A 27,295-nucleotide genomic window follows, 5' to 3' on the forward strand; every position below is an offset into this window, starting at 1 on the left:
AATACATGCTTGAGCTTTGCTACAGGTCTCAGAGTTTATGTGTATTTTCTTGAACTTGCCAGATAATTCTGGCCCTTATCTCAAAATGAATGGCAATCTAAAGTAACATTACAAGGGGCACCTGGGTGGCTCAGCCAGTTAAGCATTTGACTCTTGATTTCAGATCGAATCATGATTTTGAGGTTCCTGAGATCAAGTCCCGCATTGGACTCCGTGCTGGCAGCGTGGAGCCTGCTTGGGATTCTCTCTCTCCCTTTCTCTCTGCCGCTCTCCTGCTGGCACGCTCTCTCTCAAACTAAATTAAAAAATATTTAAAGTACAATTACTGGAGTTCCTGGGTGGCTCAATTGGTTAAGTGTCCAACTTTGGCTCAGGTCATGATCTTGGTTGATGAGTTTGAGCCCTACATTGGGCTCTGTGCTAACAGCTCAGAGCCTGGATCCTGCTTTGGATTCTGTGTCTCCCTCTCACTCTGCCCCTTGCCCACTCACACTCTGTCTCTCTCTGTCTCTGTCTCTCGCTCTCTCAAAAATAAATAAATATTAAAAAAAAAGTATGATTACTAGTTCTAGTCTAATTGGGCCAGTGAAGCTAATTCTCACAATCTAGAAGTTCTGAAATTCCTGGTAGGTATTTTACCTAGGACATAGTCTCTTATGACCATAATATCAGTAGGCAGCAATTTAGCCAGACATTGGAATAACCTCAGGAGCTTTTAAAGGAATACTAATATTTTGGGAGATGGGGCCCAGGCATTGGTATTTTTAAAAGCTTCCCAAATGTTTCTAATGTGTAGCAGGCTTGAGAAACACTATCCTAGATACTCTCCCATTTTTTAAGAACAGAACAAAAAATGTCCTTGGAGTCCTCTTTACAACTCACATTAAGAAATCAATACAATTTGCTTTACTGAAAATGGTAAAATAATTTCTGGTCAAGTCTGATTTAAGCTCATCTCACCTAATCGCATAGGTACTTTCTGATCCTAATTATGATGTCAGTTCTCCCCAAATTTCTTTTAGGGGAGTCAGTATCATATAACAAAACAGCATAGACTTTAGAGTGAGACACACTTGGGTTTAAATCCCAGTTTTACCACATACTTGCTGTGTGACCTCCTGTAAGTTATCAAATATTTCTGCCTTGATTTTCATTCATATCTATACAACGGAGATAACAAATTGAGAATTAAACTGTGATATATGTAAAGTATGCGGTGTAAATACCTGACACACAGTAGGTATCAAACAAATATTAGTTCCTTTCCCTTTTCCTAAGGGGAAAAAATTTTTTTATGCTTATTTATTTTTGAGGGAGAGGCGAAGTGTGAGCGGGGGAGGGGCAGAGAGAGAGAGGGAGACACAGAATCTGAAGCAGACTCCAGGCTCTGAGCTGTCAGCACAGAGTCTGACACAGGGCTAAAAGTCATGAACCACGAAATCATGACCTGAGCTGAAGACAGATGCTTAACCAACTGAGCCACCCAGGCACCTCACCTCATTTTCAATATAGTGTCTCAATTATAAGTTACTAGCAATGGAAGTCCCTCAAGTTAGAACGTAAAGAATGTTAAGTAAAGATTGGAAGGGTAATTTGACTATTAAATAAAGGAGTAAGAGACTGAATGCAAATCTTCAGTATTTTTTTTCTCTATGCCTTCTAATTATATACAAAGAAATATAGCAGAAAGACACTGTTAACAATGAGTATATACAAAGATGGTCCATTTTCAAAGGGTAAAGTTTATAATAATGCATTAAAAGTGCCTCTGTGTAAAATTTAACAAGAAGTTTGAAAAATTTTTAATGGTACTTTGATATTAAGATATGACTGAGTTTTTCCTTCTACAGCATGTCAAAATGGGCTATTCTCTTACTTGAGTAACAGCTGGGTTCTTTTTGTAGTTTAGGCAGAGAAATTCTGCCAGAGCCAAAAGAAGTTCAGTTCCAACTGGAGCATTTCCATGGATACCAGCAACAAAACGGATCTTTGGTTCTTCGGGTTCAGATATGTTGGGCTTATTGGAGATTTCGAGGGACCAGATGTGACGATATTCGGAACTCTGTCCCAAACTTTCAAAAATCAAAAACACCAAGTCAGCAAGTGATCAAGCATTATGTCAATGCCGACATATGGATTTTTTAAAAAATCTGTTTCAGACATGAAAACAAACATGTAAAGCCTTCAAAAGTCTTTAAAGAATGCATCGTGTCAGAAAATTTTAAGAAAATGAGTTTTGCTTGGCCAAAGAAAATCAAATACAAGTGAGATGTTATAAGATTTAGGGAAGAGTATTTGGTTCAGGATTCCTCCAAATTCAGTCATTCTCATACCATCTTCACAATATTTGCCCTATCTTCTATAATCTATACTACCATTTACTTAATGTGTGACTTTTCCATTAACTCACTTAAAATTTTTATTGTGGAAAAGTTTAAATATACACAAATGCACAGAAATTTACTTTCTAAATGTAAGTGAATTTATATAAATAAGATACTTTATACTTTATTATAAATGCAATACTAGTATTAGAGCAAAAATCCTAAAGCAATCTGCTGTTGCCCACAAGCTCTGAGCTTAAGGCCTGGTTTCTTTGACACAAAGGGAGATTTACAAGAATTATAGAGGAAAAAACTTAGCTTTAAATTGAGAAGGATTAAGAGACTAGAAAAATTATTGTTTTCTCATGATTCTAGTCCGTGATACTTAGTACCTACTGGTGGACCACCTAAAACTGCCTGTGTCTCATCACTGGCAGGTGTTGAGTATCTGGGGGAAGATATTTAACTAAAAAGTGCATCTTGAATTGGAAGGTTGAAAAAAGCTTAAATGGACGAAGTAATGGATAGCAAAAATAATGTCCAATTTTTTGTTTATTTTAAAATAAGAAAGTCTGTAAGCTCTATACGGCCCTAAGATGGACAATATTAAAACCTGAATTGGGCAGAAATATTCAACAATCAGTGGAGGAAGAGAGGTAAGTGGTATTGCTAAAGTAAATATGACTCTGCATCTAGGAACGTTATAAACCAGTAGTTGAGAAGCTAAACATACTGGCAAAATTGGAAGGAACCAATGAAGAAAAACAAAGTAAGAATGTAGAAGGCTGGATAATTTTCATTAGGTATATAGTAGAGAGGTATAAGCACAGGGCAACTTGTAGAGTAAAACCCTCAATAAGCAAAAATAGGAATCAACAAATGAAGGAAATCATTTTCAAGTAACTGTAACAAAAAGTTTTTTCCTCATCTTGTTTTTATTCTATTTTCTTTTTTTTTCCTTAAAGAAAGGATTTTCTGTTCTCAATAAGTTAACATACAGTGTAGTCTTGACTTCAGGAGTAGAACCCAGTGATTCATCTCTTACATATAAACCCAGTGCTCATCCTGAAAAGTGCCCTTCTTAAATGAGTGTAACAAGATTTAAAGATTTATAATGAAACAGTGAAAGTGAGGCAGAGAAGCCCCAGAAAGTGAAGATAAAGGCTGGCTCAGAATCAGTTTAAGCCACTACTGGATATTTTCCCAGGACCTGCAATCACAGATTGCAGATGTCCCTAAGGTTTCAGGGAATACCAACTGTGAATACAGACTAGAGGCCAGAGAATGGCAGCAACCAGGCTTCATTTTCTATTTGGAAAAAAAGAATGATCCCTGACAGATGAACTCACAGTTCCAAATTTGTCCCTTGCCCCCAGAAAAATAAAGCAAACTAAGAAATAGTCAGGACATGAATCTGCAGCTGAGTAGGTGAAAGTGTTTTTAATTGGGTCAAAGTTATCATTAGGAAGAGTAAAATTTTACATTTCCAGGAGGCACCAACCATCCATTGCTAATTTAACAAGTAATTCTCCTCCAATGTTCCTCATAAAAGTTTTCAGATTCATTGTTCAAAAGATCTCTATGCAATATCTGTTTCAAAAGAAGTAAATTCCAATTCTCATATGCAGTTCCAAATAAATTATAAGAACCATTCAACATGGCTTATGTTGAATGTAACTTCTTTAAAGAAAAAAAAAGGAAAGAAAAGGAAAAAAAGAGAAAGAAAGAAAAGAAAAAAGAACGAAAAAGCGAATGAAAGAAACAGCAGTAAGACGGTGACACTTACTTGGTGAGATTTGTGATGTGTGGGTAGTTCATCACAAGTCCTCTCAGAAACTCTGATAAGTCTTTGTACGAGTGGTATCGATAAAGAGCCAGATTTGAGGAGGACCGTAACATGAGGCTTTCCAAACCATTCTCGGCTGAAAGGTCTTTAATTAAAGTTTCAAACTCTTTAGAGGTTGGATCACTGGCATCATCGGTGTTGGTGCTGTCCCCCTTTCCCTTCTTGGATTCATTGTTTGAGTCTGCTGATGATCGAACAAGTGTGAAGTTGACCTGAATAGCACCTTCACTCTTTACAGTCACATTCTTGGTAACTGGATTATACCTGTAATAAAGGAGACATCAGAGCCATGCTTCTGCAGGTGGAGTACCCATACTTTGCAGAGACAGAAGGCTGCCGGGGACACGTGAATCCTTGAGATAAATCCTATGAGAGTCTCATTTTTAACTCTGTAATAATATATTATTTGTTTTAAACATTAATTGACAAAGAACAGATGTGGGTAGACTGTAAAATATGAGTGGGTTTTTGAGATTAAATATATGACCTCAAAAGAAAGTTTGTATTTGCAGTAAATATTTTCCACATCTCCTGGAATCTGAGTTCACTTGTCTGTCATCAGGGTATATGGTTGGAAAAATTTGAGAGGTACTAACTTAGGATATTAGCTACCTAACACATCATTCTTGCCCTATTTTTCAGATATCTTGCTGCTTTCATTTTTCTAATACTATGACAAAATGGAAGAAAAACACAAAAGACCTCATTTCTCATTAGCGTGAAGTTCTAATCCAACCATTTTACAGACCAATAGATATACAAAATCATTTTCTTTTGAAAAAAGGTAGCAGTAACTAGAAATATTTTCATGTACTTACCCTTGCTTCAATGTAAATGTTCAAGCTAACGGTTCAGAAATAAGATAACCAGCAAGGGGAGGGAAAAATATCCACTGGTAACATCTATACTTGTTAAAACACAAAAAAGAAAACTAGAAGAGGGCAAAAATGATAAGTTTGGATTTAATGGGTGGTTCAGATTCTAAGCTTTTTGTAAAGGATGGAGAAGATGAAGAAAATTAAGTTTTTTCCAAGGAAAAAATCATAAGCTCATCGTCTCTTTTTAAATAAACATACCTTTGTAGAAATAAAGCCTGTAAAAAAGATGAAAATGCCCTTTTTTGTAGAGAATTAGAAATAAGAAAGAAAATGTCACCAAAGCAATACCTCAATGTAATAAAACTCATACATGAAAAACCCACAGCTAACATCATACTCAATGGTGAAAACCTGAGAACTTTTCCTCTAACATCAGGAACAAGACAAGGATGTCCACTCTTGACACTTTTACTTAACATAATATCAGAAGCAACTAGACCAATTAAAAAAAAAAAAAAAGGAAGGAAGGAAGGAAGAAAGAAAAAACGAAAAGAAATAAGAGGTATCTCTTAAACTGTCACTATTTGCAGATGACGTGATATTGTACATAGTAAATTCTGAAGGCTACCCAAAACTCTACTAGAAGTAATCAATGAATTCAGTAAAGCTGCAGGATACAAAGTACCCAGAAATCAGTAGTAGCATTTCTACACATTAATAAAAAAGTAGCAGAAGGAGAAATTAAGAAAATAATCTATCTAAAATTGCATCAAAAAGAATAAAATACCTAGGAACAAAACTAACCAAAGAGGTGAAAACCTGTACTCTGAAAACTACAAAACACTGGGGGCGCCTGGGTGGCTCAGTAGGTTAGGTGTTTAAGTGTTCGACTTTGGCTTAGGTCATGATTTCACAGTTCGTGGGTTCAAGCCCCACGTCGGGCTCTGTGCTGACAGCTAGCTCAGAGCCTGGAGCCTGCTTTGGATTCTGTGTCTCCCTCTCTCTCTGACCCACCCCTGTTCATGCTGTCTCTCTCTCTCAGAAATAAATAAAAAACATTAAAAAAATAAAAAAATATATAAAAAAATAAAAACTACAAAACACTGAAAAAAGATATTGAAGATGACACAAACAAATGGAAAAATATTCCATGTTCATGGACTGGAAGAATTAATATTTTAAAATGTCCACACTACCTAAAGCAATCTATAGATTCAATGTAATCTCTATCAAAATACTAACAGCATTATTTTTATTTTTACCTTTATTTTGAAAGAGAGAAAGAGCACATGAACAGGGGAGAGGAAGAGAGACAGGGAGACAGGGAGAGAGAGAGAATCCCAAGCAGCCTCCGCACTGTCAATGCAGAGCCCAACACGGGACTTGATCTCACAAATCATGAGATCATGACCTGAACTGTCATCAAGAGTTGGATGTTTAACCTACTGAGCCACCCCAACAGCATTTTTCATAGAACTAGAACAAATAACATTAAAATTTGTATGGAAATACAAAAGACTCCAAATAGACAAAGCAATCATGAGAAAGAAAAACAAAGCTGGAGGTATCACAATTCCAGATTCCAAGATATACTGAAAAGCTTTAATCAAAACAGTATGGTTCTGGCACAAAAATAGACAAAAATAGATCAATGGAATAGAACAGAGAGCCCAGAAATTAACCCACACATACCTGGTCAATTAATCTATGATAAAGCAGGCAAGAATATACAATAGGGAACACTGGACAGCCACATATAAAAGAATGAAACTGGACCACTTTCTAACACCATACACATAAATAAATTTAAAATGGATTAAAGACCTAAATGTGAGACCTGAAACCATAAAAAATCCTAGAAGTGAACAGAGGTAGTAATTTTTCTGATCTTGGCTATAGGAACGTTTTTCTAGATATATCTCCTAAGTCAAGGGAAACAAAAACAAAAATAAATTATTTTGACTACATCAAAATGAAATGCTTTTGCAGAGTGAAGGAAATCATCAACAAAACAAACAGTCAGCCTACTGAACAAAAGAAGACATTTGCAAATGATATATCCAATAAGGGGTTAATATCCCAAATATATAAAGAATTTATACAACTTAACAGCCAAAAAAACCCAACACCAAATAAACCAATTAAAAACTGGGCATAGGACCCGAATAGACATTTTTCCAGAGAATATATAGAGATGGTCAACAGTCACATGAAAAGATGCTCAACATGACTAATCATCAGGGAAATGCAAATCAAAACCACAATGAAATATTACCTCACACCTTTCAGAATGGCTAAAATGAAAAAGATAAAATGTAAGTGTTGGTAAGGATGTGGAAAAAAAAAGAACACTGGTGGGAATGTAAACTGGTATAGCCACTGTGGAAAACAGTATAGAGTTTCCGCAAAAAGTTAAAAATAGAAACACCATATGATTCAATGATGTCACTACTGACTATATACTCAAAGAAAACAAAATCAGTAAATTGAAAAGATACATGCACCCCTATGTTTATGGCAGCATTATTTATAATAGCCAAAAGATGGAAACAACTGAAGTGTCTATCAATTAACCAATGACTAAGGAAGATATGGTGTATATACACAGTGGAATATAACGTAGCCATTAAAAAAAGATGAGATTGTGCCATTTGCAACAACCTGGATGGACCTAAAGGGTATTATGCTGAGTGAAATCAGTCAGACTGAGAAAGCCAATACTCTATGATTTCATTCAGATATGGAATCTCATAAAACAAATTAATAAACAAAAAGCAGAAACAGATCCATAAATACAGAGAAAAATCTGATAGTTGGGGGGGGGCAGTGAGTAAAATGGGGGAAGAGCAGTAGGAGATACAGACTTCCGGTTATGGAACGAGTAAGTCACAGAAATAAAAGGTACAGCACAGGAAATACAATCAATGGTACTGTCATAGCATTGTGTAATGACCGAGGGTAGCTGTAGTGAGCATAGCACAATGTAAAGACTTGCTGAATCACTGTTGTATACCTGAAACTAATGTAACATTGTGTGTGAACTATACTCAAATTAAAAATATATTTTTTAAATAGAAAAAAACAGAGAATGGTTTAAGGGTGGATAGAAAAAAGTGTGACAGAGCTTTAAAAGGGCACAAATGTAGGGGCGTCTGGGTGACTCAACGGGTCGAGTGCCCGACTCTTGGTTTCGGCTCAGGTGATGATCCCAGGGTTGTGGGATCAAGCTTTGCGTCGGGCTCTGTGGTGACTGTGGAGCCTGTTTGAGATATTCTCTCTCTCCCTCTGCCCCTCTCCTCCAATCTCTCTCTCTCTCTCTCTTCAATAAATGAATGAAAATAAAAGGGAACAAATGTAAAGTGGTGGTATTGATTGAACACAGCTAGAAGCACACAGCAGAACAGGAGTCCTTTCTTCCCAGCTAACAGGTACTTCCCAGCATTGTTACCAACAGCGAAGGAAATCACTTACTACAGCGTTTACATCTGCATCGGGGGCAGCAGGCCTGAGAGGAGAAGGATAAGAGGCCACTGTGCAAAGTGCATGATTTCACAGATTTCTTAAATGTGATAGTTTATGTACTCACTTTAGCACTAGAGGAGACTCAAATGTGTAACCAGCTCTAAACTTCCCAGCATGAAACTCGGGGTTGCTTGGCTTCTCTAGGGCTTTGTGGAAATCATCTTCTAGGATAGAACCATGTTTGTCTTTCCTCAAGCACTCAGTTTCAAAGTACTCAGTCACTCACCCTCGAGCAGATGCTGTGATTTTATAAGTTCCTGGAACCAAGAGACGCCAGTAATCTCCAGTTTTGTAAGTAGTCACTGGGTGATTAATTTCAGCAACACTAATGGTGGCATTCAATATACCCCTGCCATCCGTGGCATCTAGGACAAATCCCTTGACACCCTGATGAACCTGGATAAAGTACAAGGACACCCAGATGTCAATGGTAAAGATCATCATCTAATTATTTTGGGAGCTTACATCCCAAATAACAGATTGATAATAAAGGAAACATGTGGAGCAAATAGGAATTTAGGAGTCGAGAGTAAAGCTAAAGATAAGCACCCATTAAACAAAGTATTTTAGTTGCTGAAAAGCTGATTTTTCATAGGCTAAGTTTGTCTTTATCATGAGGAATATAAATAACACTGTTTAAACTTTAGCACTTCTGACAATTTCAGTATATAGGACAGTCTACAAGAAAACTGTCCTGGCCTCTTAAAAACGGAAATGTCATTTTTTAAAAATGGAAGGACTATTCTAGATTAAAGTGAGTAAAGAGATGTAATAATCAAATGCAATGCATAAACCTTGACAAGATCCTCATTCTAAAATAATCACTATAAAAAGATATTTTGGGGAAAAGAAGGAAATCTAAATGTGGACTAGGTACTAGGTAATATTAGAGAATTACTATCAGTTTTCTTCGGTGAGATAATGGCACTTGAAGATGTCATACACAAGAATATCCTTATTCTAAAAAATGCACTCTGAAATATTTAGGGGTGAAATGTCATAGTAGCTGCAATTTATATTGAAATAGTTCAGGAATATATGAGTATGTGGATAATTTTATATAAATAAAACAAATGCAGCAAAATGTTAAAAACTGTTAAATCTAGGTGATTATTAACAACTTTTCTATACATTTAAAATTTTTCATAATAAAGTGTTTTAAAAAATTAGTATGCAAACTCACAGCCTTTATGCCAGTCCACTCAGCAAAAAGAATAAGGCAGAAAAGTACTGGCACAAAGTATTAGATTACCCTAATAATTAACTAGTATAGTATACTTCTTACAGTCTTTACCTATCGGTCACCAAGCTTATCCAAACAAAAGGAAATTAATCATTTCACAGCAAATCACTGGCAAAAAGAAAAAGAATAAAAACATTTACCCCATAGCCCGTCTTTCTATCACTCAACAAACGCTTAGGGGGGTATCCAATTTGTGTCAGTCTTTTATAAAGACAGAATAAAAAGTCACTATCCATTAAAAGCAAAACATCACTACCCTGTTTAATCATTTTCAGCTCTTGCCCCCGTGAGTTCTTCAACTCATTTCATCCATGAATTTTCCAGATAAACATACTAACACATGAATAGACCAAAATGGAATTCAGAAGGGCGTATTTGAAAATCACCAGGTGAAAACTACACGTACACACAAAAGTATTTTTGCTCTTAGGAGATATTTCATACTTCACTCCTGTATAGTTACCTGTTTCATAAACTGGATTAGAGATCTTCGATTCTGTTCCCAAAATTTTGGCAGATCTTTCTCAAATGGGTATTTCACACAACCTAGCTCAATAGTAACTTCAAAGCAATTTGTCTGTAAATAGTTCCAGTCCTGCATACCACCTGAAGGATAAAAAATTAAAATCAGTCACTCTGAAGAAGTAGAACTAGATCAGATCCCAAAAGGTACACAATTTTCCTAGTAAAGAGCCAAATCCATCTTTTCTCAGCATTGGTTGAAAATCAATAATATGTTTATTTGAGATCTCTTTGATGCTGTGGTCCAGGTAAAGCACCTGTACTTTCATATTCAAGAAGAATTCAAGTGTAGCTTACCCTCTTCTTATCAGTGCCTCTAAGGTTTTTGTCATAGCCAGAGGTAAAATATAACACTTTCATGAAGTTTCAGTAGAATATCTTTACTCAAAACTCAAAGCTGAAGTTAGCACAGAGCCCTATGCAGGGCTCAAACCCATGAACCGTAAGATCATAACCTGAGCCGAAGTCAGACGCTTAACAAATTAAGCCACCCAGGTGCCCCAACATGTGTCAAATTTAAAAATAGTTGAAAAGGTTATTTGAATATTTTAAATTATTTAAACAATATTTTTAAAGGAATGATATTTTTTCAAAATTAAAAAATCAGTAGGCAGTAGCACCATCCAGGGTGACAGAAAATCTAGGTTATATGGCCTTGGTATTAAAGAATGTTTACCTGGGACATTATACCAACTAGCTCCATTCGTTATTCCATGAGGAAAATATTCATTAGGGTACATATTCTTGCAGGGTCTACCTTGAAACATCTGGGCATTTTCCTGAAAAAAAAAAATTAAGATTCTCACTTATATTTGTTTGCATCTGCATCAAAAACTACAGGAAGGAAGAAAAATAATAAAAGTGGTTACCAATAGGGTGTATGTAGGGGCGGGAATGGGGTGGGTGGAGCTATGGGAAGCAGTCAGACTTTTTAGAAATTTTTTTTAATGTTTTATTTATCTCTGAGAGAGAGAGACAGTGCGAGCAGGGGAAGGTCGAAGAGAGAAGGAGACACAGAATCTGAACCAGACTCCCGGCTCTGAGCTGGCTGTCAGCACAGAGCCCAATGCGGGGCTTGAACCCATGACCCGTGAGATCATGACCTGAGCCGAAGTNGGAAGAGGAGCAGAGAGAGGAGGAGACACAGAATCTGAAGCAGGCTCCAGGCTCTGAGCAAGCGTTCAGCACAGAGCCCAATTCGGGGCTGGAACCCACGAACCTGAGATCATGACCTGAGCCAAAGTCAGACACTCAACTGACTGAGCCCCCCAGGTGCCTCCCATTGTTTTTTAAAAAATGTTTATTTATCTTGAAAGAGAGAGAGAGAGGCAGAGAGAATCCCAAGCAGGCTCCTTGCTGTCAGCACAGAGCCCAACCCAGGGCTCGATCTCACAAACTCTGAGACTATGACCTGAGCCCAAGTCAAGAGTCAGACACTTATCCAAATGAGCCACTGAGGCGTCCCCCACTGCTTTATTATCAAATAAAAATTATTATTTTAGAGTACCGTAACAATCGTGTATATGCTCTTTTGCGTTTTGGGTTTTTCACTAAAGGCTTACATACACCTATATCTTTATCTCCATTTCCATCAATAGCTATCAATCCATTCAATTATAAATTTTATAGATATACTACTATACTAACATAACATATATAATATAAACTTATATAAAAATAAAAAACATTTAAAGGATACATTTAAAAATACAAATAGAATTTCTAATACATTCTTCCTACATCTTCGTGGATCATCTAGTATAAATCTGACTGGAGACAATCTAGTTGTTCTAGAAAGTAGCGATTAACATTTTGACTTTATTCTCAGAGGAATAAAGAGCCACTAAAAATATCTGAAGAAAGGTTGATATGTGAAATACTCATGGCTCTAGGAAGTTTATACTTTGGTAAAAATAAACCAAAGCCAGGGAGAGCCATCAGAGTACTACTGAAACAATCCAAGTGTGAGATCATGAGCCCCTGGGTTTGATTTTACTAATGCATTTTACCATCTCCTTGAATTCTCACTACTCTGATCATTGTTTTTAAACTTAACTAATTTTTTTCAAGCACAGTTTGACAATTTAAAGAAGACCGAGGGTGAGGATCTAGGTGTCCAGTCTTAGGCCACGCATAGTCTAAAAGTAATATACCAAGATATTAACTGATGGATCATCCCTAGGTTTCTCTTCTTCTTGTTGCTTGCCTGTATCTTCTAATCTTTTTACAATAACTTCCACTCTATGAAACAGTTTTTGTTTGTTTTTTTTTTAATTTCTAGGAGAGAGAGAGACAGCGTGAGCAGGGGAGGGTCAGAGAGAGAGGGAGTCACAGACTGAAACAGGCTCCAGACTCTGAGCTGGCAGTCAGCACAGAGCCCGATGCGGTGCTCGAACCCACGAACCGTGAGATCATGACCTAAGCGAAAGTTGGACGCTTAACCGACTAAGCCACCCAGGCGCCCCTGAAACAGTTTTTTAAAGAGGCATTTACATAGTGGTGACGGGTAAGGCAATGGGATGCAATTGTCAAGACAGTCAAAATGGCTGAGGACAGAAGATGGAGGGAGAAAAAAGTGAAAAGAGACAGTGTCCAGCCAACAAAAGAGAGAAAACTCAGAGCTTTCTACTATACAATAGGACAGAGATCAAGGAAAGAAGACAATAGTGTTAGACTTCAGAGGACAAGAACGCTAAAACAGAAGGCAAGCAAGCAAGAAAGAAAGGAAAGAAAAAAAAAACAGATTTCAGGTAAGCTTGGATGGGGCACCTCCAGGGAAAACAATGTAGGCAGAAGACAAATGACAAGAAACTGAGAGGAGAGAATAAGGAAGTGGAGACGAGAGACTACTTTGTTTTCTTTTCTTTTGATTCCTCTCGAACTAATCTTAGACTTGCAGAAAAGTTACAAAAATAGCAAAGAGAGTTTTATAGACCTTTGATCCAGCTTTTCCTAAAGTTAGCATCTTGTATACCCCAGGTACCATTATCAAAATAAGGAAATTAACACTGGAATATTACTATTAACTAAAGTAAACTAGTTTTTATGAAAAATCACTAGTTTTTCCACTAATGCCTCATTGAAATTTTGTCACTTGATATCTGTCACCCTGTACAGTAGAAAGCTCTGTTTCTTTCACTTAATTGAATTCACTGAATTTCATTATACTTAAAATATAAAATTATTATAGAAAGATTAGAAAATTTCAGAGCACAAAAGGAGAAAAATATAAGCCTAGAGATCATCAATCGGTTAATATTTTGGTATATAACTTTTAGACTTTTTTGGCTTATATATAAACTGGGATGGATGTGAATGGATGCCCCACCCCAGTCTTAAGGTTCTCAAAATCTGTTTTACTGAAATATAATTTGCATACAACTCAACTCACCCATTTAAAGTGTGCAACTCAATGGTTTTTGGTATATTCACTGAATTGTGTGACAATCTCCATGGTAAATTTTAGGACATTTTTATCACCCCAAAGAAATCCATACTCATCAGCACTCCTCATTTTCCTCCAACCTCTTCCCTGCCCCTCCCCGCCTCCCAAGCCCTAGGCAACCACCAATCTATTTTCTGTCTCTATGGATTTGCCTATTCTGGACATTTCATATAAATGGAATCATACAATATGTAGTCTCTTGTGACTTACTTCTTTCACTTAGCATAATGCTTTCAAGAGTCATTCATTCAAGTAGTAATTCATAGCAGTACTCTATCCCTGAGTACTTTTCCACTGCATGAATATACCATATTTTGTTTACATATTTATCAGTTGATGGACATTTGGGTTGTTTCCATTTTTGGCTATTATGGATAATGCTGCTATGATATTCATGTATAGTTGACCCTTGAATAACATGATGGTTAGCGATGCCAATGCCCCACACAGTCAAAAATCCAGGTATAAATTTTGACTCCCCCCAAACTTAACTACTAACGTAACCAGTGAATTAACATATATTTTATATGTTATATGTATTATATACTATATTTTTACAGTAAAGTAACTTAGAAAAATGTTATTAAGAAAATCATAAAGAGAAAATACATTTGTGTTACTATACTGTATTTATAGAAGAAAGTCCACATATAAATGGGTCCATGCAGTCAGAATCCCTGTTGTTCAAGGATCAACTGTACAAGTTTTGCGTGGACATGTGTTTTCACCTCTTTTGGGCATATACCTAGAAATGGAACTGTCAGGTCATGTGATAATTCTATATTTAACATGCTTAGGAACTGTAATACTGTTTTCTAAAGTAGCTGTGTGCCATTTCACATTTCTACCAGCAATATACAAGAGTTCCAATTCCTGTTTTTACCAATACTTGTTATCTCCTTTTTTTAAATTATAGGCAATCCTAGTGGGTACAGAATGATATCTCATTGTGGTTTTGATTTGCATTTCCTTGATGGCTACTGATATTGAGTATCCTTTTGTGTGCTTCTTGATAATCTGTATATCTTCTTTAGAGAAATGTGTATTCAAATTCTTTGCCCATTTTTCAATTAGGTTGTCAATTAGTTCAATTAGTTATAAGAGTTCTTTATATATTCTAGATATGATTCTTATCAGACACGTAATTTTCTATTTTGTGAGTTGTCTTTGTGCTTCCTTGATATTCTGTTATGTGTTGAGTTCTGCTCCCCTAAAAGATACGTTGAAGTCCTAACCCCAAAGACTTTAAAATGTGACTGTATTCAATTACAGAGATATTCAAGTTAAAATGAGGCAATTAGAGTGGGCCCTATTCCAATATGACAGATATCTTTATAATAATAGAAAACTTGGACACAAAGGGAGAATGCCATGTGAAGACAGAGGATTGGAGTAATCCGTCTAGAAGGCAATGAATGCCAAAGATTGCCAGCAAAACAACAAAAGCTAGGAAGAGACAAGGAAGGATTCCCCTACGGGTTTCAGAGAGAGCTTGAATTTGCCAACACCTTCATTTTGGACTTCTAGACTCTAGAACTAAGACAATAAATATGTGTTGTTTTAGGGCACCCAGTTGGTAAGACTTTGTCACAGCAGCCTTAGGAAACTAATACCGTATTATAGCAAAAATGTTTTTAATTTTTGATGATATTCAATGTATATATTTTTTGGTCACTTGTGCTTTTGAGGTCATATTGAGGAAACCATTGTCTAACCCAATGTCACAAAGATTTATTCCTATATTTTTTCCAAAAGTTTTTTTGTAAGATTTATTTATTTATTTATTTATTTATTTATTTAGAGACAGAGTGTATACAAGTAGGGAAGGGGCAGAGAAAGAGAATTCCCAGGAGGCTCTGTACTGTTAGCACAGAGCCCAATGTGGGGCTCAAACCCACAAACCATGAGATCATGACCTGAGCCAATATCAAGAGCCTGAGTCACCCAGGCACCTCCTAAAAGTTTCTTTTTTTTAAAGTTTATTTATTTATTTTGAAAGAGAGTGAGCATGAGCGAGGGAGAAGTAAAGAGAGGGGGAGGGAGAGATTCCCAAGCAGGCTCCATGCTGTCAGCCAGTGTAGAGCCTGATCTGGGGATTAATCCCATGAACTGTGAGATCATGACCTGAGCCCAAACCAAGAGTCAGATGCTTAAATGACTGAGCCACCCAGAAACCCCTATTTTTTTCTGTAAGTTTTATGGTTTTAGATCCTACATTTAGGACTATGATCCATTTTGAGTTAATTCTTGGGTATGATGTAAGGAAAGGGCCCAAATTCATTCTTTTGCATGTTCCTATCCAGTTTTCCCAACACCATTTGTTGGAAAGATTATTGTTTCTTCATTGAATGGTCTCAGTGTCCTTGTCAAAAAAATCCATTGACCAGACATGTAAGAGTTTATTTCTGGACTCAATTCTATTTCATTGATCCTTGTGTCCATCCTTATGTCAGTTCTCAGTGATTAATTACCATAGTTTTATAATAAGTTTGAAACTGGGAAGTATGAGGTCTTTAAATTTTGTAATTTATTTTTCATTTTATTTTATTTTTTTAATGTTTTATTTTTTTTTTATTTTGGAGGGGAGGGACACAGAGAGAGGGAGACAGAGGACCCAAAGCAGGCTCTATGCTGAAAGCAGAGAGCCTGATGTGGGCTTGAATCGACAAACTGTGAGATCATGACCTGAGCCAAAGTCAGATGCTTTAACCAAGAGAGCCACCTAAGTGCTCTTATTTTTCATTTTAGAGATAATTTTGTCTTTTTCTACCATTTCTTTCCTGAGTTTTATCAACTGTTCTTCATTTTTCCTATCTTTTTTCTATTTCTGTTTTCATCTTTTAAATATCTAAGCCTACATGTTTTTTCATATTCTCAATGTGTCTTTGGGTATATTTAATCTGTTTGGAGTGCTGACTTATAGTTTTCTTCTGTTTATTGATTGCTTTTTGGTCCTAGTAAGGTTTCCTCAGGTAATATGTGTGAAATTTCATTTCCCGATTTTCTGAAATGCTTCTCCATGGATTTTACTTACCTCTTGGTCATTTTTATGATACAGGGCTGTTAATACATGATTCTTAGTTAATGGTGCCCTTTTCTGTCAGTCTAGCAGTCAAAGTTCGTTAGTGTGTTTCTGTTTTTTTGTTTATTTGCCTTGATATAAGGGTGGAACTATAGGTCCTCTGATTTTATGGTTCTCTTCTGTCTCGGACAACCCTATATTTTTCCTTTTTCCCTCTTTTCATCTTCACTTTCCAATGGCCAAAGGGCACTTCTTCATTTCTTTTTGCCTTTTTTTCTGCTCCAGAAGTTAAGAGTTTGGAAGATTGAACCCCTTGGAACCCATCCTTTTAAATTGTGCCTGTCCCTTTAAATTGCATCAGATCTTGTAATTTGTATGTTCTTTGGAATCTCTTCCCAATATTTCCATGCTCTCATCTGCCCGGTTACTATTTTATTTCAGATTTAGGGGGTACTTAAAGGTTGGTGGTCATTCCATCACCTTTGGGTCTGCCCTTCATTAGTCCTGTCTTCTGTCTTCACAGAGTATCTTGGTCTGCTTTTCCTCATCATGAAACTACAGCAGGGCATGGGGGGTTGAGTATATGATAGATCATGACAGATCACAGCTAAGAGAAAGGAGACTGTGAGTAAAGACTGAGGATTTTAATGATCACCTTTCCTATTTACAACAGAAGAAACAAAGGCACAAGATTCCAGAGGAGGCAGGATATGGTGGGATCAAGAAATGGAGGAGAATATGGGAAAGATATCAATTGATAATACCCGAGAAGACAGAATCTGAATGCACTCACACCAGATTATTCAAAGTTCTATTTAGTTCAAGGCAAAGTGATCTACTGAGAATAAGGGGAGTAAAGCTGGGATTAGGAGGTTCAGGTAGAGGATAAAGGTTTAGAATCGCCAAAGTGGGAAATAAGCCAAAGAGTTAAGCAGCAAAACATGAAATACTGCCAAGTAGAACTGAGAGCTCAGCTGAGGTTAGAGAGCATACATATGTATGCAGTGTTGTCAATTTCCATGACTGTGTGACTTTTCTAGGATGTAGAAGAGAGACAGTGGTGGCAATTACTGAGGATTGGACATTGGCAAGGCAGGCATGTCAAAAAAGTATTCTAAGGTGTAAGTGAGAGCGTCACTAAAGTGGATGTCCGTGGGTCTAAGCTGGGTAGAGAGTAAAATCAAAAGAATTAAAGGTCAAAGAAAACAAAGAGACTAAGGAACTAGAAATCACAATGAGAATAAAAAGCAAAACTATAAGATTGGGTACTGAATGTGCAAAATCTGATCACTTAAATTTTACTTTGAATATTCAGAGTGTATCCCATTCTTCTCTTATGCCATGAACATCCTCTAAAAGTGATGTGCCCGAACAGAAGACAGCTATTCCTCAAAGTCTAATAATAGACATATTCCCCTGTTCAAAACTCTCAACAAGGTCCACTTGTGCAGAATGAAGGTGTGGAAGATGTGAAACAACAGAAAGCTGTGATTAGGCACCACAGAGTTGCAGTATTAACATTCTTTAACCAATAGAGTCTAGACTGAGTCCGTAGTAAAACCAAAAATTGAAGCTAGCAAGCCCCAACTTCTAACACGTTATCTAAGAACAATTTTTGAATTAAAATCTCACACAAAGACACACACAAATATAACATTTTTGATTGTAGAAGTAATGTGTGTTCATTACAGAAAGTTTAGAAAATACAGAAATTTCTACTTGTGTTCCCTTGCTATATGTTACTACAGACTTTTCCATAGCTTAGACCAGTGGTTGGCATTTTTGTCTGTAAAGGACCAGACAGTAAAAGTCCTAGGCTTTATAGGCTTGAAAGTGTCTGTTTCAACTACTCAACTCTACCCTCTGCACCTATTTAGAACACTGCTGTTTTTCTTCTTTAGTCTGCTAATATGGTTCATTACACTGACATATATTTTCAAGCTGAAAGAGGAAGCAGCTACAGACAGTATGTAAAAAAAGAAAAAAATGGATAGGACTGTGTGTCAATAAAATTTTATTTACAAGGGCATTAGTGGGCTGGATTTAGCCTGAGAGCTATGGCTTGTCAACCCCCACCTGAGACACTTCACTAGATTTATAACTCAAGTACTAGTCAAATGAAATAAACCAGCATGCTAATTTATATTTATTATGTTTAGTTTATGATGATTCAGGTACTATGCTAAAACCTGTAGACGAAAAGACATTACTTGAGCTTAAAGGTTAATGGGGAAACACATAGTATGATCATAGTGAGGTGGAAAACAGGGGAAAAAGTGGTAATACCGCCTGAAAGGAATCATAGAAAGACTTAACCGAGAAGAAAGCATTTGACCTGAGTCTTACAGGATTTTGTTTTAATGTATTTTTTAATTAAAAAAATGATAGCATTTTATGTTTAAACATGAGCCTACCTTTGAATAAGAAAGTGCTATCTGTTGAAACACAGCATCATCTGGTGATTTACTATATGTGGCAACCCCTTGTTCATCATCATCAAAAGGGTAGTTCACTACCAAAGAACCTGTAAGGGAACAAAGGAAAATGTACCATGTTATCTCCTTCAAGAGGCATCATCAACATAAATAAAGTACACTTTCACAAAACTGCCAGAGATGGGAAACCAATACAATTATCCAAGGATAATTTCCTCATTAGAAATAAAAAAGCTGCTAATTTCCTCAACAGAAAATCAACTGGATAAATAAAATATTAAATGGCTGTGCATGACACTTAAAGGTTGCCTTAACTAGAAAGGTTGTAGGAATATATCTGAACTTCTAGGTATAATTTACATGTTAGAGCTGAAACCAAAAGTATACAGCCTGAATTTAAACAATTTTACTGTTACAATAATTAGGATCAGAAAAGATGAGCAAAATTTGATACGTTTTCAGTAAAATTCAGACATTTATAATGTCATGGAATTTTTAAATAAGAACTGATCCTTGAAGTCCAATTAATCCATCCTCTCATTTTGCAGACGTAGAGTCTAAAACAGAGAAGTTAAATGACTTATGTATGGATAACAGAGCCAGCCCTGATCTACACTCATAAAAAACCGTTAAAAATTTCCCATATGCTCACATTAGAAATTAGTCAATTGGAGTTATAGCATATGATATTTCATGACTTAAGGTAAAGAAAGTGATCCGAAAGAAAGAAAGAAAGGAAAAAAAGAAAGAAAGAAAGGTTTTAAAACATATGTAAAGGGGGCACCTGGGTGGCTCAGGTAGAAGAGCATGTGACTCTTGATCTCAGAGTCATGAGTTCAAGCCCCAAGTTGGGTTTAGAGATTACTTTAAAAAAACAAGTAAATACGTTTTTAAGAATAGATAAATAAACAAAACATACGTAAATGATATCATGTCCCTTCATGTTCCCCAGAGAGCATAATGAAGTTAGGGTGCTTCTCAGACAAGAGCCCTGATGGGATACCTTATTTTCCTATTAGTCGCACTGTTTTCCTTTGTTCCGTCTATCCATTTATCCTTCCTCAACTAAGCCACCCATCCTTGCCTTTGTTATCATACTACTTCATGGGAATGGAAATGAAAAAACATATTCCACTTGAATTCAGATGAAGTACTCCTGTGTTAACAAATACCAGAGAACATTTATATAGAGAAAAAAAATTATTTAAGAACCAAGTATGAAGAACTATGCTCACTCTATTCCCCAAAATAGTTCTAACAAGAACAAGTGTACTTCAATAGCTCTTCTTAGACAAATTTGATGTCTCAAAAAAATTTAATTTCACCCCAGAAATTATTATTAAATATTCTTAGTATTAGTCATCAGCAAAATGCAAATCAAAACTACAAAATGGGGGTGCCTGGGTGGCTCAGTTGGTTAAATGACTAACTCTGGATTTCAGCTTAGGTCATGATCTTGCAGTTTATGGGATGCAGCCCAATGCTGGGTTCTTTGCTGATAGAAAGGAGACTGTTCGGGATTTTCTCTCTCCCTTTTTCTCTGTCCCTCCCCTGTTTGCACTCTCTCTCTTTCTCTCAAAATAAATAAATAAACTTTTAAAAAAAACTACACTGAAATACTACTTTTTACCCACCAAAGTGGCTATAATATAAAAACCAGAAAATAACAAGTGCTGGTGAGGATGTAGAAAAACTGGAATCCCTGTACATTACTGGCAATGTAAAATGATTCAGCTACTGTGGAAAATGGTTTGGCAGTTCCTTAAAAAGCTAAACATGCAATTATCATATGGTGGCATTTCCATCAAAAAGCTAAACATGGCTATATGAAATAAGTCAGTCAGAGAAAGGCAAATACCATATGATTTCACTCATATGTGGAATTCAAGAAACAAAACAAATAAGGAAAATAAGAGACAAGCCAAAAATCAGACTTGAACAAACTGATGGTTACTGGAGTGGGGGTGACTGGCTTCGATCACTTAGCTTATTTTCAAGTTCATTTATGTTGTAAAATGCACCAGGACTTCCTTGCTTTTCACGGTCAAATAATATTCAATTGTATGGGTATACTACATTTTGTCTATCCAATCATCAGACGATGGATATCTGGGTTGTTTATACTTTTGGGTTTTAATGAATAATACTACTATGAATATTCATGTAGAAGTTTACATGTACACATGTGTTTTCTGTTCACTTTGGCATTAACACTTTCATTCTTACTTATAAGCCCTATTTGGACATTGTATTGATTCTTAATCTTGACCTCTCATTCTGTTCAACTGACCAATTCCTGTTAAATTATATGGAGGTGTATAAGCCCAAACACTACATGAGAATGAAGCCATTGTGCTGAAGTTAAATACATAGCAAGGAAATAATAAGAGAATGTACTATAAACCTACATAAAAGGGTTTATTAAATTTTAGGGGGAAAAAAGGACTAAAGATTTTCCATTTGTTAGTGTTTAATTTTTCTGAATCACAAAGGGTATGCTACCAAATTCCCAGTGAGGCAGATAAATATAAAACACATGTGAGGGATAAATATAAAACACTTGAAGAACTAACCAAGGGCAGGAGAGAGGCCGGGAAGAAAGGAGGGTGAGAGGGATAAGGGGAGGGAGAGACAGGGAGGAGAGTAGGAGGGAGAAGAAAATAGGGAAGCAGTATGTGGGAGGGGAAGGGGGAAAACAGCCAGAAAACAGGCTTTAAAAAATGAGAAAAGATCTTTATTACCGTCTGCGGTAAAAGCAGTAACAGGATACCAGTTTTGAGATAGCCTAAGACTATAAACAGATAAAATTCCACCAGGATTTTCAAATGCTCTCAACAAGAATTAATTACTGAAATATCAAGTTGCTATTACCTCCATGCAGGTTTGCTGACAGTACAAACGGATAGGACTTCATCCAGCTCATTACGGCAATAGTTTCTGGTTGGGTAGGATCTGTGATCTGAAAGAACTGGTCTGGGAAATTTCGGTTCAGGTCAAAGTTGTTGCTGTTGTTTCTGCCAATTACACTCGCGGAATCTCCTGTATGATAAAGTGTTCAAACTGAAGCCATGTTTCACTGACATTTTAATCCAATACACACTCCTTCAGCTATCTTAACTCAAAGGTAAATGTGAACACATCAGGCTTCCCAACCATTAAGCACACTATGATTAAAACACACATCCTTTTTGTATTGTACATTAATAAAGTGTTATCTCTTCCAGATCTTTTGAAATAGAGAGATAAAACCATTATCCTTTCATTTCTGCTCTCTGTTCATATTTGAGAGGAAAAAATCCAACTCTATAAATTATATTGTTTAGTACTGCCCAACTGTCAATAATCCTTATAAATGACATGATCACAATGTTAAATCGACATGACTGATCAGAAGGAGGCTCTGTTTTACTGGTATTCAGGTCACTAAAACATTGTAAAGAAACAGACCAAATGAAAGGAAGAAAACTGTGGTATGCCTCCACCAATGTATCATAAAAAGCCAGTCAAGAACATAGTTGGAAGTTTAACCTGATGGAGAGAAAAAAGGGTTGAACTTAAGTTTATATCTCTTTAAAAAAGGAGTGGAACCTTATCATTATCATTATGATGAGAAAAATCTACGAGTGAAAAAAACATACATTATTCTTTAGTAAATAGGAGCCATTACCAAAGTGGAGAACTCTATTAAATATAAACTTTATAGGGACACCTGGGTCGCTCAGTTGGTTGAGTGTCCAACTTCAGCTCAGAGCATGATCTTGTGGTTCATGAGTTCGAGCCCCACATTGGGCTCACTGCTATCAACCTGTCAGCACAGAGCCTGCTTAGGATCCTCTGTCCCCCTCTCTTTGCCCCTTCCCTGCTTGCACTCTCCAAGAAAGAAAGAAAGAAAGGAAGGAAAGATGGAAGGAAGGAAGGAAGGAGGGAGGGAGGGAGGAAGAAAGAAAGAAAGGAAGGAAGGAAGGAAGGAAGGAAAGATGGAAGAAAGGAGGAAGGGAAGGAGGGAGGGAGGGAGGGAGAGAGAGAGAAAGAAAGAAAGAAAGAAAGAAAGAAAGAAAGAAAGAAAGAAAGAAAGAAAGAAAGACAGACAGACAGACAGGCAGGCAGGCAGGCAGGCTCGATATCATAGTTATGGACTGAACTAGTCTATGTTTCAAGAATACAAAAGCTGCAATAATTATATAAGAACAAAATAAGAAGAAATTCCGAGGAAACAACCAATTCAAATTTTCTTCTACTCCCAAATAATCATGTCATATGATAATCGAAAAGGTCAGCATTAATAGACAGCTCTTCTTTACCTTCCTGGGCCTTTTCATACCCATCAGGATTCATGGATGGCATAAGATGAATTCTAGTGCTGAGAACTAGATCCGTCACTTCAGGGTCTGTTCCAAAGTTCTTACAAAGGTATTCAATGAGGTTCAAGAGCAGTTCTCGTCCAACCACTTCATTTCCATGCATATTTCCAATGTACTTAAATTCTGGTTCACCTGAAAACAAAATGATTACATGGAAGAGTTATTTTTCCTTCTTATTTATCATGGACTCTATTTTTTCCACAATACTTACAAAGACCCTGAACCAAAAATTTTTAAAAAGATACATTTTGGCAAAAGAAGCAGTTAAAAGTATGTTATAAAGCAGCTTCCTTACTAATATATACATCTGAACAGGCTCAAAACACACACATACACACATGCCATATAATATGAAAATAAAAGTACTATTACCAAAAGACATGAACAGACACTTTTCCAAAGAAGACATCCAGATGGCTAACAGATACATAAAAAGATGCTCAACATCACTCATCATCAGGGAAATACAAATAAAAACCATAATGAGATACCACCTCACACCTGTCAGAAGGGCTAAAATTAACAACTCAGGAAATAACAGATGTTGACCAGGTTGTGGAGAAAGGGGAACACTTTTGCATTGCTGGTGGGAATGCAAACTGGTGGAGCCACTCTGGAAAAGAGTAGGGAGGTTCCTCAAAAAATTAAAATTAGAACTACCCTATGACCTAGCAATTGCATTACTAGGAATTTATATAAAGGATACAAAAATGCTGATTCGAAGGGGTACATACACTCCAATGTTTTCAGCAGCATTATCAACAATAGCCAAATTATGGAAAGAGTCCAAATGTCCATTGACTGACAAATGGATAAAGATGTGGTATATATATATATATATACACACACATATAATATATATATATATATATATATACACACAATGGAATATTATTTGGCAATCAAAAAGAAAGAAATCTTGCCATTTGCAACCACATGGATGGAACTGCAGTCTATTATGCTAAATGAAGTAAGTCAGCCAGAGAAAGATAAATAGCATATGATTTCATTCATATGTGGAATTTAAGAAACAAAAGAGATGAACATAGGGGAAGGGAAGCAAAAAGAAGATAAAAACAGAGAGGGAGGCAAACCATAAAAGACTGCTAAATACAGAGAACAAACTTAGGATTGCTGGAGGGGTGTTGGGGGGGGGGATGGGCTAAATGAGTGATGGCATTATGGAGGGCACTCGTTGGGACGAACACGGGATGTTGTATGTAAGTGATGAATCACTAAACTCTCCTCCTGAATCCATTATTACACTACATGTTAACTAACTTGGATTTACATAAAATTTTAAAAATTAAAAAAAATAGTATTAGCAGAAAAAAAATCTAATCTATGCAGTTTATTAAATACTGTGCCTAATATAGTTTTTGAAATGGATTTTCTTCTTTTCTCGCCAAAGATTGGTTACATTTTTATTCCAGTTATACATTCTAACGGTGACCTTTCTAGATGAAACATAGAAATACGGCAGGCAGCTCTGAAAGGCAATACTGAGATTATGTATAAGACCACACCAGTTACCTGGTTCATGGACACCTGGGTTATCAGATATCTCCATTACATAAAGTTCTCTTGACTCTACTGATTTTCCCAATGAATAAAGCCGGGTGATGTTAGGATATTCATTGGCAAACCTTCTCAAGAAGATTTCCATATCAGGGAAATGGTGGTGGTGAAAGTCCTTTGGCTGAATTGGCTGGTGTAAGGATTGGGTTCCAGGAAGATTATTAAGCAGAGCAACTGTGCTAGCAGTTACTACCATCTCGGTTGTGTCAGGGATTACTGAAGCCACAGTTGGCCGAAGGGAAAAATTCACCTTTGTGGCTGGTCCTTCTTTCACTATTATGTTGTTAATAGTCAGTGGCATATACCTGAAAAATAATTTTTTTGAAAAAGTAGGTGGCTTGCAGTTAAATTCAAACACACAATGCTTTTACATTATAAAAGTACAATTGCCCTTTCATACTCTTATAATTAGTGGTCTATCAAAACTTGAATAAAGATAAACGGATAAATTCAAGACTTTTAGGATATGATCTCAGAGAATCCCTGATTACTCCTTCAAAGAACTATTTCTCTTACCATTTTCTCAACACCACCCATGAGAATGCTTACCAAAAATTACATGTGAAGGAGAAAATAAAATGAAAGACAGAGGTCATTCACCCACTGCATCCAATTCTTTGCAGTGCCTTATTAAACTGACATTCCAACTACTTTTCCAAATAGGGAAGTTCAGAATTAAATGAAAGGTTTTCTACTAAATCCTTAGCAAACTAAGCTTCCAAAAGGGTGTTTGGGGGGGGGAGGGGGGGCTAAGAAACCACTAATTTCATATACTAGAAAGCAGATGATAAGACAGCTCTTGAAAATGTCTTTTTTGGGGCACCTGGGTGGCTTAGTTGGTTAAACATCCGACTTCGGCTCAGGTCATGGTCTCACGGTTCATGGGTTCGAGCCCCGCATCGGGTTCGGTGCTGACAGCTCAGAGCCTGGAGCCTGTTTCAGATTCTGTGTCTCCTTCTCTCACTGCCCCTCCCCTACTCATGCTCTGTCTCTCTCTGTCTCAAAATTTTTTAATTAAAAAATAAATAAAATGTCTTTTTCAAAGCTCCAAGATTCTTCTACTCTGCTATTCAATTAGCTTTGAGGCAGTGTTTTACAGAACTGACCATCTTTTGAATCAAGCTTTTAAAATGGTCCTTCCTCACAATTTTACAACCATGCTTCATATCCAGTTGTATTGTTAGACTATGTGACAAAAGCCTCCACAATACTATTTTCTCTTTATAAAAGAGGGAAAAATCAGAAAACAAGGAAAAACAAAGGCCAGATACAGCAAATAACATTTCCTAGACTCTATTTCTGTCTTAGCTATAAACAGAGGCTTGGATATTTTTAGAGTCTAGTTTAAATTCTTACCCAGTTAAAACTGCTGTAATGTTGTAAGTTCCAGGAACAAGTAATCTGTGGAAATCACCAAATTTGCCTGTTGTGATATTATGATTAATACCAGCCACTGAGATGGTTGCGTTCTCTAAGCCAGATCCCGTTACTGAATCTTTAACAAATCCTTTAACTCCAATGTGGACCTAAAACAAACAAGAATCAAAGTTGATTGCTTAAAGATAATTCAGAAGGCAAGAGAGCATAACCTCTCTGCATTGATGCTAGAATTTTTGTTTATTAAGTTTATTTTATTTTGAGAGAGAGAGAGAGAGAGAAAATGCATGAGTGGGGGAGGGGTAAAAGGAGAGAGGGAGAAAATCCCAAGCAGACTCTGTGCTGTCAGCATGGAGATTGATGCCAGGCTCCATCCCACAAACCATGAGATCATGACCTAAGCCCAAACCAAGAGTTGGATGCTTAACTGACTGAGTAACCCAGGTGCCCTGATGCTAGAATTCCTTAAAAAAATGGTTACTTTTTTTTTTTTAATGTTTTTTATTTATTTCTAGGAGAGAGAGAGAGACAGCGTGAGCAGGGGAGGGTCAGAGAGAGAGGGAGACACAGACTCTGAAACAGGCTCCAGGCTCTGAGCTGGCAGTCAGCACAGAGCCCGACGCGGGGCTCGAACCCATGAACCGCGAGATCATGACCTAAGCGAAAGTCGGACGCTCAACCGACTAAGCCACCCAGGCGCCCCAAAAAATGGTTACTTCTATTTCCCTGAAATATTTTTAATGCTTCCAAGTTAAAATAAAATATAGACAAAAATATTAAATCCTTAAACTTAAGTCACGTG

The 27,295-nt window shown here is 36.6% G+C and overlaps 1 protein-coding gene across 1 annotated transcript in view; it reads right to left on the reverse strand.

Annotated features, from left to right (window-relative positions):
• The window catches only part of CPD (carboxypeptidase D), a 72,189-nt gene that overhangs the window by 15,184 nt on the left and 29,710 nt on the right, over window positions 1–27,295 (reverse strand). Inside the window, exons 4-13 of the mRNA XM_077749680.1 lie at window positions 26,473–26,642; window positions 25,072–25,421; window positions 23,479–23,670; window positions 22,049–22,216; window positions 19,157–19,266; window positions 10,952–11,054; window positions 10,217–10,359; window positions 8,737–8,906; window positions 4,111–4,434; window positions 1,877–2,072 (exon numbers count right to left, since the gene is read on the reverse strand). Coding sequence (XP_077605806.1) covers window positions 1,877–2,072; window positions 4,111–4,434; window positions 8,737–8,906; window positions 10,217–10,359; window positions 10,952–11,054; window positions 19,157–19,266; window positions 22,049–22,216; window positions 23,479–23,670; window positions 25,072–25,421; window positions 26,473–26,642 — 1,926 coding nt within the window. The remainder of the gene's footprint in view (window positions 1–1,876; window positions 2,073–4,110; window positions 4,435–8,736; window positions 8,907–10,216; window positions 10,360–10,951; window positions 11,055–19,156; window positions 19,267–22,048; window positions 22,217–23,478; window positions 23,671–25,071; window positions 25,422–26,472; window positions 26,643–27,295) is intronic.

The sequence above is a fragment of the Crocuta crocuta genome, unplaced genomic scaffold (genome assembly GCF_008692635.1).
Source record: "Crocuta crocuta isolate KB4526 unplaced genomic scaffold, BGI_CrCroc_1.0 scaffold149, whole genome shotgun sequence".
Classification (NCBI taxonomy): domain Eukaryota; kingdom Metazoa; phylum Chordata; class Mammalia; order Carnivora; family Hyaenidae; genus Crocuta; species Crocuta crocuta.